The sequence below is a fragment of the Bidens hawaiensis genome, unplaced genomic scaffold, assembly GCF_021521415.1.
Source record: "Bidens hawaiensis isolate Kalapana, Puna unplaced genomic scaffold, B.hawaiensis_p1.1 tig00000055_1, whole genome shotgun sequence".
Classification (NCBI taxonomy): domain Eukaryota; kingdom Viridiplantae; phylum Streptophyta; class Magnoliopsida; order Asterales; family Asteraceae; genus Bidens; species Bidens hawaiensis.
In genome coordinates this window covers 1,016,522-1,033,189 of record NW_027491016.1, presented here as the reverse complement: position 1 = coordinate 1,033,189, position 16,668 = coordinate 1,016,522, and the positions used below count along the sequence as shown (strand labels likewise).

At 35.4% G+C, this 16,668-nt stretch overlaps 1 protein-coding gene across 1 annotated transcript; it reads left to right on the top strand.

Moving 5' to 3' along the window:
* Positions 1–13,473: 13,473 nt before the first annotated feature.
* On the top strand, positions 13,474–15,668 carry LOC143549821 (8-hydroxygeraniol dehydrogenase-like). Its single transcript, XM_077040642.1, has 5 exons — positions 13,474–13,611; positions 13,668–13,781; positions 14,493–15,006; positions 15,216–15,369; positions 15,463–15,668. The coding sequence occupies exons 1-5, from the start codon at positions 13,514–13,516 to the stop codon at positions 15,663–15,665; spliced, it is 1,083 nt and encodes a 360-aa protein (XP_076896757.1). The 5' UTR covers positions 13,474–13,513; the 3' UTR covers positions 15,666–15,668.
* The last annotated feature ends 1,000 nt before the right edge of the window (positions 15,669–16,668 follow it).

The following is a 16,668-nucleotide window of genomic DNA, read 5'->3' as shown; positions in this document are numbered from 1 at the left end:
ACGAGATACTTGAGCAAAGTGGGTAGGTTCGGTTGACATAAAACACTTTTCTCCAAAGTTTTGCGAAATTTTTTTTACAAAGATTCAATTATTTCTGTAACAGTTTGTTTGTTTGTTTTTTTTACTAAAATGATGTAGGATGGTAGGATTTCTTCGTGTAATTGCTACATTTTTCATTATTTAACTGTCAGAGGCGGCATGTTAATTAGGAAACAAGCAGCTGTGATGCTGTGATGCTTGCAGGCCATGTCTGGGTCCAAGCTAGGGTCAGGGCTCGATGGTTACTGTTGTCCATTGATGGTCAAGCTGTCCAAGCTCCAAAACATGCTTAATGAACGTCGCACACAAGCCAAGCTCTTAAAGGAGCCTGAGGTACGGACAATTGAATCACCCTTTGATTAAATATGGCCCTCTGAATTCACCAAGGTTTAATCTTGGTTGTATAAAGTCATAAATATACAGCTATTCTTTCGTGTTAACTTGGCGATTAAGAGCAGTTCCTTATCTACGATTTTTGTTTTGTTTTCTTCCTCAGTGAAGCGTCAATCGATTATCAGTTATTATTCTGGTGCTATTGATATTGAGAGAGCTCTCTCTGGTAGGACTGCATCTCTTTCTCTTCTGATGGTGATTCTTGATAGAGCTCTCTGGATGTGGATGCTTAGGTCTTTTGATCAAATAGAAGACGACTTGACTGATAATTGATCACTAGGAAAAAGGGTATGTTGTTCAATTTTATACATACGTATATTGCTACATACATAATGTCATAATGTACCACTGATTCATTTTGCTAACCTTTATATATCAATTTGTTTTAGGGTGCCATGTCCTGTCAAGTTCTGGATGTGATCCGTCAATTTGTACTTATGCTATATGGTTAGATAGTTGTTTTATTTACTTGTAGCTGCAAAATTGTGTTTTTTCTATACTTACGGGTTGCATTATGTTGTGTATGTAGCCCATGATATGTATGAATGCAACATGTTCAAAGAAAGGTAGATGGGCAGCAGTTTGTACATTCTACTTTGACGTCTACTCTACATATTTGGTATGATCCTCACTGTAACTAACTGAAGCATTTAACAAAACAAACAAGTTTAACTGTATCAATGTAAATTGTTCAATTCTGCAGCAGAGTCGAGAATCCGGTAATTCCAAAATCCAAACCATTCACCGAATCTGTAAGTATCTTGATATTTGATAAATGAACAGATTTTTTCCCCATCTTTAGTAATTTCGGGAGATATATGTAAGTTTGTATTTTGGAATTGTAATACCAATCTGCTATGCTTTTGGTATGCTAGGGGATATTACGCCATTCACTAGATAAAGATTAATGGATCCTTTTTATGGATTCTATAAATATAACATTTAATTCAGCTCAAGGGGATGTGAAAAGGCAATATCGCAACTATATTTCTTATGCAGATTCATACTCTATGTATTATACAAGATCGTGTTAGTTGATCCAAAACGTTTTTTTTTCTTCACGTATAGTGTCTTGGGTGGCCCCTTTTGTGTATACATGCCATATAATTTCTATATTTTTAAAAATTTGTATATGCTATTCAATACACCATATTTAAGGTATGGTGTTCTTGTAGTCACTTCACTAAGTATGTTATTGGGCCTTGTCAGTGGCAAGCTTTTCGAGACAAACCGGCAACATGGAGGGTAACTATTATTTGATTTTTTTTGTCAACCTTTCTAAAGAGGCATTTTTTATATGTATTTATATGTGTTTTAAACTTTTCATCTTTCGGGGTAACATAGCTGTATCCGCAGTTTTAAGGAAGAGAAAGGCGAGCTTCCATTTATGGTTATGATCTCATATAATAGGAAATGTAATTGAACGGCATTCTTAAGTTTCATTGCATTTTGCAGGCAATGGCTGTTTTATGGTGAGTGCAAGTCAGAATCTTTGTGGTTCTCGATAGACATGGCAAATAGGTCGGGTCAGGCAGGTTCGGGTTACAGGTCAAAACGAGTCGACTAAAAAAAGATTATTTTGGTTCAATTATAATACCTTTGTACACCTAATAAACATGCAGTTTTTGTTTTTTGTTTCTAAAATTATATAGTTCTACAAATTGTTATATTCATGCTAATAATTAAAAGAGCGGAGACAAGCCACTTCTTTCTATCTCCAATTTTACACAGGTAATGTTACCAAACTTCAGATTTGAGTCAACTTATTGCATATTATGGCCATGGTTAGGGTTCTTTTTTAATAACAAAGGCAGCAAAAACAATATTATGTGCTAAGTGAGCCAATAACATAATTTAAAACTTTAAAAGTTTATAAATTAATCTTTTTACTTGTCTGAACTGCTAACCTGCATGTCATTTTGCATAAATTTTACACAGTAGCAAAATATTAGAATCAATTTTTTTTTTCAGGTTAGATTGTTGTGTACATATAAAAATTGTTTCACAGGCCAGACCTGTTCTGCAGGTCATACTGGTCATTAATGTTTCATGAGATTGTTTTGCTGGCCAGGTCTGTTTTACGGTTTGACCTTTTCTGCAAGTCATACGAGTCATTAATTTTTTGCGAGTCAAAATTATTTTACGGGTCAGACCTGTTTGACTAGTGACCTAAATTCCTTGCTGAATTAGAAAACATCATTCGGGCTTCCAATTCTACTTTGGCTTCCTGCTTTTAATAGCCAATATTCTACCTAGAGTAAATGAAACTTCTTTTGTTCTTTTATGGTTGATTGCTATTATGGGTTGCATAGTAAATGGACCGGGGTAGTCGGCCTGCGCATATTTTGAATGTGTCATGGTGCTCTTTAAGATTGAACTTTATGTTGGAAAGGTACATGAGTCTTCTTCTCCTTTTTTTCTCTCTATAGAGAGTAAGCGGGTCAGCCAAGTTGAAAGCCTGCCAATTGTATTTTAATGGAGAAAAAAATATAGATGGGTCAACTGAACCTGTGTTTAGACGAATTCATTTTCCCGATGATTGATCAGTCCCTTTTCAACATGATTACGATCTGTTAATATTTTTTTAATGGCAACTTATATTTGTTTATTTTGTGTGTTGAAATTCCCTTTTTATAAAAGTTAAATCATTATTTTGCATTTATAAACTTTGTTCAATTTTGTCTTGCTTATTATGACTATATAAACTGATATTGTAAAGTTTTTATTGTTAACGGGTCAAAACTTAAGAAGCAAGTTATGTCTGTAATGTGTTTATTGTTACGCTATTAGAATAATGTTCATGTTATTTCTGAATTATTTTTATTGTTACATTGTTACAATATTTTATAATAACGATCTAAAATTGTTTGGGTCGGTTAATGGACCAAAACAGGTTGGATGAACTAATCAACCACTGGTTGCCTGGTTGGGTTGGCTAACGGGCCAAAATCGGCTGTGGTTAATAACAGTACAAAAATGGTTGACTAAGCTAGTGGGTCAAAACTTAATAAGTAGTCACAGTTATCCTATAATTAATTTTACTTATCAGTGACAGAGATAAAATGAAGTGCCATGGTCATTTGAAAGACTATTTTATTTAATTCCAAAATGTTCAAACTACTTAATGTGTCTATTTATTTTGAATTAAGCATTCTCTTAATCTGGAAAGATATGGTAGTTAGTTTATATATCAAACTTAAATACCTCAAAAGAACATAGAAGTTGAGATTATTAATTATATTATATCTTCATCGTTATTAATGCCACTGTTACTATTTTATATTATTATATATTATATGTCTAGAGTGTAATCAACCTTAAGATCAATTTTTAAGTATTTTAACTTTTGATCTGAGCCCTAAAGTTGATTGCGTCTTAACCTATGTAAAAAGAGAACTATATTTTTTTGTAATCTCTTTTGTGGTTTTGGTATAAGTTATCATTTGTTCCAAGTTTCTACCTAGTGTTGCTTGTCAATTTGAGAATGCAGGTTTAACTCCAGCCGACTCAAAAAGTTCATGGACAACTCCTGAGACGAATGCCATAGAAGTTAAGGTGTTTCATCTTGACTTTAATATGATAAAGTGGTTTTCGACACATTTTCAGCTGTCTTAATTAGGGCAATTTCGTTCTTTCTTAATTAAGTCATTTGTAACTTATCATCTCACAAATTTTTATGTTGATTATGAATTTAGAATTAGGTCTACCTTTTGAAAGATGGTTGACTCACCTTTGTATTTCACTTATGTTTAAAAATCAAAATACAATTATTTGTAAAAATTGCAGTATTTATGCCTGTTAACGATGTCGCACGGCCAAAATGAACTATATTAATAGATGAACTTATTATTTTTGGTAAACGGTCAAACTCACTATTTTTATAATGCAAAACATAAAAGAAAGATACTTATGCTATTTATGACATTCAACATCCCATCCATTGAACATGTAATGTAGTCGTCATATTCCCATGTTGATGTTTCCGTCCACCGGACGGGTAAAGTACTAGTTGAATTTGGTTGAAATTGGTCCTAAATTTGAACGTCACAGTGTTTTTCCTGCTCGAACCAACACAGGCAAGGCTTTTTTTACGTTTATAATAAAATATTTATTGTCGTTATCGTATTTTGTTGTACTTTCGCAGAATTTGTGCAAGTGTTCTCTCGCTCACATCTAAAGATGCGTGTTTGGGAGCGTGGTGCTGGTTAGTTTTCTACTTCAAACGTATAAAAATATCGGTGAATAATATTTTTTATGTACATATTCAAACTAGAGATAAAAAACGACTAACAAATTATATAATATATTGTTCCCGGTACACTCAACTATAATATATTGTTTCCGGTACACTCAACTGCTGCTATGGTAAATCTCAGCCGTCTGATCAAGCCGTTTAAAGTCTGGACCATTCTTCTTGAAGGGTCGGAATTGTTAACGTCACCCATTGATTCATATATCGCAAAGTTCTCCCTCAATCTCCGCATCGATCAGTGCCACTACATATCGCCGCTGCTTAATCAGCCAATTGCTCCCCCACCTCCGAAACGGGCCCTAATTATCGATGGAGGCCAAAGTGACTCTTGCGCAAGTTGTTAATTAAGTTATGTGATCGGAACTTTGGCATTGGAGCAGATGGACTAATCTTTGCAATGCAATGGGACTGATTACAACCATGAGAATAAAGGTATCATCTTTCTCTCTAATCACACTTTTGACTCCATATGCTAAATCAGTCTGATTATTTGTTCAAATCGGCCATCTATAATCTCTATTCCCAAAGATAATCTGAAATTGAAAGAAAATGTAATGGAGAATGGAGTAGAAAAAGTGATGGTACTCTACCCTTATGTGGTTAGAAGACAACAAGAAGTTGCAGCTGAGGTAACCTCCTAAACCTTTGAATTTAATAACAATTCAATTCACTGATAATCCAGTCAATTATGACCTTAGATTATTTATATAACCTTCTCACATTTGTTTTGTAAACAGCTTTGTTATTATCATGCATTTGAGGTTTAGAGGAATTGGGTATCCACATGTGGATAGATAAAGGTCCTTTTATTTTGGTGAGTAAATTAAAACTTTTTAACGTTTTCTCTTTGAATATTTTCATAACTACATATGGATTTAATTTACTATGCTAATCTGGATAATTTTTTCATCTATGTTAGCCGACTTCTAATCTTCTGAAGATCATTGCTGTTTTTGGGTTCTGGGGATGGAGGGATTACAAGTTATGCTGATTGCCGAGGTATTTTTTTGTTCTTTTTTCTAATTAATTGATAAAACAAGTCTTGTCCACATAAATGTAACAAAGCATACCATAGCTGCATTCTTCATACAATTATGATTTAGGTGTATTGATTTTTAGTGATCCTAACTATTGCCTTTTGGTCACTACTGGTCCCAACTAATGCATTGGCTACTAATGGTCCCAACTTTAAAGTATTTGTTTCTAACGGTCCGCGACTAACAGATTCCTAACGTCATTAGTTTCAAGTCGCCGTAAAAACGGTTTTGGCCAGAAAACTCAATTTTTTTCCCCGAAAACTCAATATTTTCGTCCCAAACATCTTGGTAACTTCGTATTGGACCTTTAGGAACCTTTTTCTAGTAAAAGCCCCAATTATTGAGATCGTCGGAAACCTTAGAACCATCGTCGGAATCGGTTGATGGTGCTTAAGTGGTGGTAGTTGGTTAGCGGTGAGTAGGGGTGCAAACGAGCCGAGCTCGAGCTCGGCTCGATTCAAGCTCTATTTTTAAAGCTCGAGCTCGGCTCGTGAGTAGATTTTCAGGCTCGAGCTCGGCTCGTCTACTATATGTCAACTATTTTTTATATAATTATTTTTATTTTTATATAATTTTTTTTCTATTATAACTTTATGCATAAAATAATATATATTATTTAGTTATTTCTATTTATTTTTCATAACATTATATATATTAATTAATAATTATTAAATATATATTTTAAAAAATTCTAAAAATGACAGGCTCGTTTAGGCTTGCGAGCCGGCTCGAGCTCGATAAGTGAAGCTCGGGTTCGGGCTTGTTTATTAAACGAGCTTATTTTTAGGTTCGAGCTCGGGCTCGATCCAGCTCCGCTCGATCGAGCTTTTTAACGAGCCAATCTCGAGTAGCTCGCGAGTAGCTCGGCTCATTTGCACCCCTAGAGGTGAGTCAATTGGCGGTGGGTGCGGTGTTCAGGTGGTGTTTTCTGGCAACAAATTCGAATTTTCTGGCCAAAAACGTTTTCTTGACGATCTAAAACTAACGACGTTAGGATTCTGTTAGTCGCGGACCATTAAGAACAAATACTTTAAAAGTTGGGACTATCAGTGGCCAATTCATTAGTTGGGACCAGCATTGACTAAAAGACAATAGTTGGGATCATTAAAAACCAATATACCTATGATTTATGATATTGATGCTAAATGACTCTTTTGCTCAGATAATAAGGCTCTCACTCCAAGCAGTGTTCTACATGCAAACATTGTGTGAAACATTTTGACCGTCACTGCCCTGGATCTTAAATACTTTGGTTCACAAGAGATAAAACAAATAGTCATTGTAGTCAAGCAGAACACTGGAAAATGGCAGCACCGTAGGAGATACTGAAACTGCAATTTAATGTTTTCTCTTTAGGTAGGAAATTTCTTATTTCTACTAGATTAAAATGATATTATGATAAAATTATTACGTATCTAGATGATGTGGTTTTCAAGGTGATTCATGTCTTATATGTTGAATTATTAAAGCCTAACTGATTTTTTTTCCTTTTTGTATGCGCAGCGGAAGTAAAATTAAAGAATTTGGAGAACCTTAGTCCTACTATGGGCTGCAATTCCAGCCCTGAAGGCAGATGCCAGGCGACTCGGGACCTTTGGTGGTCTTTGTAGGAGAAATCATAAAAGGGAACAATCACAAACGGTATCGTCTTGTAAGTTCATATGGGTTTTTTTTCCAAATTCCATTAGTCTAAATATGGATCTTTTGAGTTAGTTGCAGATCAAAATCGTGACCCCGTTTACCTACAGGTCGTATTCAGGTAGACCTGATTGGTTCACGGGTTGACCCGTTTAACCCATTTGTTATTATATAAATCTCAAAGTATATAATCATGCTATTATGTAGGTTACAATTGGACAACGCTTCAGATTCAACAGGCATGACAATGAACTATTTGACTTAATTCTTTTTGCTCTCATGTGTATTTCGAAAGGTAAAATCCTCATTTCACAAGCATTGAGATAAAAGGGTATTGCTACTTACGTTATCCACTCTTTTTAGTTCATGAGTTCTTATTATTTTTATTTTACCTTTTTCCCCTTGGTTCCTAAATTACCTCGACTCCCCTTTAGTGTCTAAAGGCTAGATCTTGCTTTTATGTTAAAGGATATAACTTTATGTTTCATATTAGATAATACTTATGTTAGGTGAACAAGTAATTGTGATTTATGCTAAGTCATAGCGATTATTAGTTTTGTTAAGCAGTCCTGATTCTAATAACATGAACATGGTTTTTTTAATTCTTTTTGTGTGTGCTATAATATAGGGTTCATATTAACTACGGTCATCTTGCACTTGGAAGTGTCATTAGTTCCCTTAGTGATCAAAAGGAACGAAAAGAAGGTGCTTATGTTCCATATCATGATAGTAAACCTACTTGTCTCTTACAGATTGGACACAATAAAAAATATACTAAGAATTGTAAATAGTAGAGCATTTTCATATGTTTCCATAATATTAATGGTTAATGAGTACTAAAATGGCAGGATCACTTGGTGGAAGCAACAAGACTCTTATAATTGGTAAAATTGTACTATTTTGTTATAAAATTATTATATTCCCCACAAATTATTTAATTTAATAATGATTTTTCCCAGCTTGCGTTAGTCCTGTTGATATAATTGTTAAGGAAACTTGAACGCATTAAAGTTTGCTAATCGCGCAAGGAACATTCAAAATGAACCCATGAATTACAGCGATCTAATGTCAAGTGAAATGTAAAAACTGAGACAACAGTTGAAGTGTTTGCAGACGGAACTTTGTGCTCATGGTGGTAGCTCCCAGTTACAGGTATTCTATTAACATGTGTAATATTTTATAGACATGGTTATAACTCATTAAAATCTAATGTTTTGATTCAGGTATTAAAGGGAAGGATTTCTTGGCTTGAACATGCTTATAGTGGCACCATATCAGTTAGAGGTGGAAACATTGTCAGTCGAGGTGGATTTGGATAAGATATAGTGCAGGTCAAAACGGGGTCGTGTTGGGTTGACCCGAACATATTATGTCAAAAAGTTTTATTATCGTTTTACATCATGTTATATAAATGTATGATTACTTTTTGTTCACTTTTTAGTTAAAATCTGGCCCTTTAAATGTTATTGTATATCATCATCATCATACTCAGTATATCCCACCAATAGCAAAGCTATGGTAGGGTCTGAGGAGGGTAAAATGTAGACAGCCTTACCTCTATCCCGTAGGAATAGAGAGGCTGCTTCCGGTGAGACCCCCGGCTCGATAGTGGTTTTGCTTCAAGCCTTGGACATAAGGCACATAACACTCAACCATCGATACACCGGTCAATTGGTGCATGTACCCTTGTCTTTCGGCTATCGACGTCACCACATGATGCCTGATTAACCTTCCGCCACTTTTAACATTATTTTCACGAGATTAGTAAAATAACGTCAAAATTAGTGCAATTTCACTTTTGTCCATTTAAATGTTATTGTATATAAATGGACAAAACATCAAAACTAGTCCTTTATTTTTGCACGTGTTTTCAATGGTTGTCCTTTCGCAAACTTAATGGCAAAAAACATCCTTTATGCTTTAAAACTCTATCACGTTATGTTCTTTGGTCCTAATCCAGTTAACTTTTCTCGTTAAATTCGGTCATGTGCCAGGCACATGAGGGTAATTTAGTATTTTTACCATTTTTATTTATAATATATTTATTAAAATTCAGAGCTTCATAAGAAACCCTTCCTCTCTCTCTCTCTCTAAACTTTCCTATCATCATCGGAAAACTTTCTTATCATCATCGGAACCCGATTTCATCCACCGGAGCTTCAAATCATCAACAACCTTGCGGAGCCGATGGAGGTTGCGGTGGGCATAGACATCAAAAAACCCTAATTTGGGGATCTAGGGTTTTAAAGTTTGCATTATCTTCACCTTTTGGGGGGGGGGGGGGGGGTTGAAAGCTATAATTTGGGGTGGGTGGGGTTAGATATGTGTTAGTGGTGGCGAGGCCTGTTTGGTCGGCGGTGGTTTTTTGAGACAACAGGGAGACGGTGGATTTCAAATTGTTCGTTGGATTTCTTTGAAGAGTTGGGCGGAGGTGGGGTTGGGGAGAGAGTAGAGAGGTTTGTATGCTTGAGAACCCACGGTGGTGCAGTGGTGGTCGTTTGACGATGCGATGATGATGATCACCGGAATGTTTAGGGTCAATATTTGATCCAGATCTAGCTTCGATTTCCAACTCAGATCTTTCAATTTGAATGAAATCGAAGTCAGATCTGGTTAACTTTTGCGTTCATTGTTGGTGGTGGTTAGGTCAGTGGTGGTGGTGCCGGCAGCAGGGGTGGGGACTTGTGATTGTTAGAGAGAGAGAGAGAGAGAAGGGGAGGGAGAGTTTAAGAGAGACTGAGAGAGGGAGAGATAGAGAGAGAGTTTTTTTTTTCTTCTATTTTTAATATATTTTAATTATTAGATAAATTTGTAAAATTACAAAAAATACCCTCATAGGTATTGCACATGACCAAATTACAAAAATACCCTCATATTTCCTCATGTGCGAAGCACATGACCAGATTTAACGAGAAAACTTAACTGAGTTAGGGTCAAAGGACAAAGCATGATAGAGTTTTTGAATACAAAGGATGTTTTTTGCCATTAAGTTTGCGAAAGGACAACCATTGAAAAAACGTGCAAACATAAATGACTAGTTTTGATGTTTTGTCTATATAAATGTTTGATGCTGCTTTCTATGCAATTATTGTTTAAAATTTGTTTATGTTATGTATATCTTGTTTTGTATAGAAATGCACGGTTGATTTACCGGGAGGGCCTTTGGAGATAGAATGGAGGGAGGATGATAACCATGTGTACATGACGGGTCCTGCAGAAGTAGTTTTTTACGGTTCTGTTCAGCTTTAGGATTCTTAAGAATCACAAAATAATTTCGAATTTTGCGGGAAGTGTGTTTTGTGGTCGGTTGGTTAGTTGTTTCTTGTAACTCTGAGTTTTATGTGGTAAAATGTAGTTTGTTGTATTGCAATGTTATCTAATGGTGGCAACTGGTAAGCCACTGTCTAGCAAATCTGCAAATGGAATTTGGAAGACTTGCTACACTAAATGCTTATTTATTCACTAAAGCCTTGTCTTACATGGCAAATAAGTTGCGTCACGCCTAAGGGTATTCGAGCGTTAGTGTGCTTCAATTCAGGTTGGTCGGTAACATTGCCGCGAACGCTCCTCCATGGAGAATCTCAATGCATTTTCGGGTTAGTGAAGCTGAGAGAGAGAGAATCAAAATATTCCTTTTATTTTATTTTTCTCAATCAAATTCCATACATCGCGAATAAATCTTCATACACTCTCTACTTTTGACATGACAGTGTAGCATTCATTTATTGGTCGATCATTCTCCCTAAATCTCTATACACCCTAACACCTTATAATACCCACGTGTGTGTTTATGTTTATCCGTTTAAGTATAAATAAATTCACCAATATCCGGATGAACTTACTTCAACACCTTACAGAGGGAGATCTTGTAGCTCTATACGCTTTACTAGTTTATATAGATACAATACAGATTCAGGGCCGGTTCTGAGAAAGCAAAAATCTTTTGGGCCGAAAGTGAAAATTTTTTTGGGCCTTAAGTAAAAGAAGTATTTTGTTAGGTTTAAACAATTTAAATTTTATATGAGCTTACTTGGTTATAATCTGGGTTGTGTAAAACACTTTTGTATAAAAAAAAAATTAAATATGTATAAAAATAATTTTTTTCAAAAAATAAAAAATAAAATTCGGGCCTCATAAGGTGTTGGGCCTGTGACCGTCGACCACCTTGCGGGCCGGCCCTTTATGGATTATTTGGGATATTATGAGAACAAAGCAAATACCTAAAATTGTATGAATGACATTATGGTTCATGTCTAAGAAAATCAAGAATTAATATGAATTTCTTTTGAAATTGGTGGCGGGTGGAGCAGGTCACCAGCGCTATTTAGGTCACCAGCGCTATTTACGATCAAATGTGTGGATTGCCTTTTATCAATGGTTGAACCCGGGTAGCTGGACTTTGCTGATCTTTTAAAAAGGAAATGTTTAAAAAAGCAAACGCTTAATTATTTATATTTAATCTAAGAAAGTAATAAACTAAAAACAATAATAAAAACACCAAAATAGATAGATATAATATGTTCTAACTTATCTTTAAAATGTGATAAGAAGATATTCAACGCTAAACATTTTCGATTCTCAAAAGCGTCTCACATCAAATTTTTCAGTCATCCTTAAATAACTTTATGTTCCATAAAACTAAAAGCACCACCTTATACGTTAACCCTTTTGTTGTTTTTTGACAAATGTTATAAGAAACTAATTAATTTATTATAGGATACATTGTTAATACAATACTTTTGCAAATTAAATTACTCTATGAGAGAATGACTATCATAAAAGTATATAGAGAAAATACTCAAATTAAATAGCTTTTTTTAAGAGAGATTCCATATTTAGTCTAAATTTTTTGAAAAATCTCAAAATGTACAATCAAAACTCACGGAGCCGTAACCTTTGGAGCCATAACCTTTGGGGTTATGCTGTGAGTTTTCGCTATCCAATAAGATTATGCCACGCGTTTGATGTCAGACATGATCTGTGAGATTTCAAACCAAATCCATCGGATTCGTGAGTTTTGATACAAAAACCGTCTCCTTGAAAACAATCTTCTCCGTGATGTTTCACCATGATTTTGTCTCCTCCGTAAGTTTTGAAAAAAAAAGTTGAATCTCTGTGGTGAATCATCCTCATTTTCATTTTACTAGAGAACGTGAGTCTATGTTAATCAGGCCCGGCCCAAAGGGAGGGTGAGGAGGGCGACAGCCCCAAGCCCACTCTTTCGAGAGGCCCATAATTGTTAAAAAAGAATAAAATTATATTTTTATATATAATTTTGTGTTAAAACAAAAGCTTACAAATAGAGTTATTGGTTGAATGGAAAGAGTGTTAGACTATGGAATTAAATGTCATGGGTTCATATATCATAATCGGTGTTCTTTTTTTCGTATGGGTTCAATTCCCATAATATTGGTGTTCTTTTTTCCATAGGAAAAAACTATTTGTGTTTTATATGAGTTATTTTAATAGCTTGTTTATTTTTATTTATTTATTTTTGTTTTGGTTCATATTGGGCTTTTAAAAGGCAACCCTATTGGTAAAATTGTCTTTCACATAATTAGAACACGATTTTAGGGCCCCACTTTTTATTCGTTCCAGGCCCCAAAATTTTAAGTGATTCTCAGAAACGGGCATGATGTCGGTCAATTGAACGGGCATTACAAAGCGTCGTCCAGCGGTCCTAGTCTCATAATTTGTCAACAACTCTGTAAGTTTCAATACGAACAAAAAGATGGATCGTGAATCGGGGATTCCTTGTGTTCATTTAAAGATGCATCATATATATCACATGTGACATGTGATACACTTCGCTTGAATCTATTTGCATAAAGAGTCGTGAATATGAAAGATAAATAATTCTGAACCCCAAACTCGAAAACAGAAAATGAATGCAGTTTTAATGACATAAATATGAAATGACCGAGTAAAGGAGAGGTTGATATCAACGCCACTGCTTATGTCATATCGCATTCATTCAACATCTCCCATACCCACGTCACTGCCTATGTCATTTTCGTACTTAATTTCTGAACTCGTCTGCTTATATTATATCCTATATATAGTTATCATCCACCCCATAATGTAATATCCAACAACTTACTACTATTTGTTATCTCCGTCACTAGAACCTTCATCTTTATCTTCATCTTAACCAATGGCCAAATCTCCAGAAACTGAGCATCCGATCAAGGCATATGGTTATGCTGCTCGTGACACTTCCGGACTTCTTTCTCCACTCACTTTCTCCCGAAGGTATTATTATTATTATTATGAATGGAAATGAATATGTTAAGTTGTTTTACTTACAGGGTTACGGGTGATAAAGACGTGAGGTTTAAAGTTTTGTATTGCGGGATCTGTCATTCGGATCTTCACTTTGCTAAGAATGAATGGGGTTTCACTACTTATCCCGTTGTTCCTGGGTCAGTACTTTTTACTCGCTATATTAGTTTGGTCTAGAAGTAGAGTTACGGTTAATAATAATAATAATAATAATAATAATAATAATAAAGGTTTTCAACTAATTTAATAAAGGGTTCGTGAGATTCCAAATATGTCCCTTCAAAACTGTTATTCCAGATTTATCACTCTTCTAATGCTTCGCCGACTATGTGTTGGGTGCCGACGAGTTAGCTAAAACATAGTCAACGTTGTGCTATGCCTCCAATCACATGGTTAACGATGTGGTAGGCCTCCAAACACATGGTTAACGTTGCATTAAGTGTTAAGTTATGGTTGACGATATATGCGGTAAGTATTAATACTTAATACTTAACGCATATATCGTCAATCATAAATTAATACTTAACACAAATATCGTCAACCATAAATTAACACTTAACGCATCAGTACATTAAAGTTTGGAGTAGGAGTAGATTTACAGTTAATAATAAAATAGGTTCTTAATGGCCAATGTTGTTATTAAGTTTTTTGTTAGCTAAGTTTATGTTATTATTATTATTAGATGATGATAAAAGGTATGGGTTAATCAAGAGACACGGGTGCAATAGGTGTTTTTAAGTTAGATTTGCTGCTATATATGTGTGTGTGTATTTGCGAGTTATTCAATAATTGTTTTTGTGCGTGCATTTTCGTTTTTTGTTTATCAATTCGTTCCTTTTCGATTAATGTAGGCACGAGATCGTGGGCGTGGTAACCGAAGTCGGGAGCAAAGTCGAGAAAGTTAAAGTCGGGGACACTGTCGGGGTTGGATGCTTGGTGGGATCATGCGGATCATGTCAAAGCTGTGCTAACGATCTTGAAAACTATTGTCCGAAACAGATTCTAACTTACGGTTTCCCCTACCATGATGGCACACTTACATACGGTGGGTACTCGGACCACATGGTGGCCGATGAGCATTTTGTGTTGAGTTGGCCGAAGAATCTGCCCCTTGATTCGGGTGCACCATTGTTATGTGCGGGTATCACGACTTACAGCCCGCTCAGGCACTTTGGGTTGGACAAGCCGGGCACGAAGGTGGGTGTGGTTGGGCTTGGTGGGCTCGGTCATGTTGCGGTCAAGTTTGCCAAGGCCTTTGGGGCTGAGGTTACGGTGTTTAGCACGACGCAGGCTAAGAAGCAAGAAGCACTTGAAGGACTTAAAGCTGACCATTTCATAGTTAGCAAAGACCCTGAACAGATGCAGGTGGGATATTATATAACTTCTTGAAATGTAGTTAATTAGTTACTGCTATTTAAAAAACTCACTGCTTGCTTGTAAACGAGCTGAACCGAGTCGACTCTGTAAGCGAGCTGAGCCTGGGTCAAGGTAAGCTTGACTCGTTGGCTTGCTCGTTTAGATTGAAATCCAAATTTTAATATATTATTAATTTTAAAATTTATTGTTGTAATCAGGCTGCTGCAAGTACATTGGATGGAATAATCGACACGGTCTCTGCGACTCACCCAATTGCGCCATTACTGAGTCTGCTTAAACCGGATGGGAAGCTTATTCTTGTGGGTGCACCCGAGAAGCCACTTGAGCTAGCCGCATTTTCTTTAATCATGGGTTCGTGTTCAGTTCATGCTATATATATATATATTTAATATTTTATATATAAAGCAGCTGCATTTTGTTTAACTAGATGGGATTAATTTACAGGGAGGAAGATCGTTGCTGGTAGTGCGATTGGAGGGCTAAAAGAGACTCAAGAAATGCTTGATTTTGCAGCAGAACACGGTGTGACTGCAGATATTGAGTTGATTCCGATAGATTACGTGAACACTGCAATGGACCGGATCTTGAAGTCTGATGTTAGATACCGATTTGTCATTGATGTGGCCAACTCGCTCAAAGCTCCATAGTTCGATTTTGTAACATGAAGCGATTAAGCAACAGTGTCAAATTTCTGTTTCTTTGAATAACAGCATGAGTGCTTGTGAGTTGATTTAGTATTGTTATGGCTTTGGGAGTCATTATTGTAATCGTGAGTTATACAAATAATTGAAGTTATATAACTTTCAATCCTTTTCGAGTTTTCGTGTATATCTAAGCTTCAAGCATCCTTTCAACCCGTTAAATATAACTTAATGACGCATGCTTTATACGTTTAGAACTACCGCAACAATCTTAATGACTTGTGTTTTATATCATCTGTTAGTCTCAAGGAAGGTGCAAATACCGAATAACGAATGATTAATGTCAAGATCCTATGATACGTCTACCACAAATTAATCAAGAACACCAAGTACTCGATCTAACGTGCAATCTAAAAGAATTTGGGAAAATTCCCAAAATAGGTATTTTTAAAAACAATTTTCAAGTTTTAGGTATCATTTGTAAAGAATTCCAAAATTAGTTATTTCAAACTAGATTTTTGGTGTCAACGAGTAGTTTACAAAACTAGTCGCAACGACTATTTTAGGCTAAGAAATTTCAGGGACGGGTATTTTGACACTCTAAACTTGTCAGGACGACTAAGCAATGGCAGGTCATGGAATCTTCTAGAGATTCCCAAAGTTTATTCTTCCTCGCCACGCACAGGCAGATCGGTTTAGGTAAAAAATAGTCTCGACGAGTTTTTATGAATTTTTTGTACTTTAATATTATGTTATTATATTAAATGTTACTCATAATTAGTTTTTCTTTATAACCTTTAAAATATAAAGTTTTTCTAAAATCCAAATATACGTGCTTTTCTTTATCTATGCACGAACATAAGATTTATTCAAAACCGAGCCGGTCAAATTTATATTGAGGTTTTTTTACCCGCTCGGTTTCGAAAAAATCTTATGTCGGCCCTTAGATAAAAAAAACACGCCTCAATGGTGTATTTGGATTTTAGTAAAACTTTATATTTTAAAAGTT

Bases quoted from the DNA above. Each gene is read 5' to 3' on its own strand.
- LOC143549821 (XM_077040642.1), top strand. From the start codon at position 13,514: ATGGCCAAATCTCCAGAAACTGAGCATCCGATCAAGGCATATGGTTAT. The intron at 15,007-15,215 runs GTGGGATATTAT...TGTTGTAATCAG, and splicing joins AAGACCCTGAACAGATGCAG to GCTGCTGCAAGTACATTGGA. The intron at 15,370-15,462 runs GTTCGTGTTCAG...ATTAATTTACAG, and splicing joins CGCATTTTCTTTAATCATGG to GGAGGAAGATCGTTGCTGGT.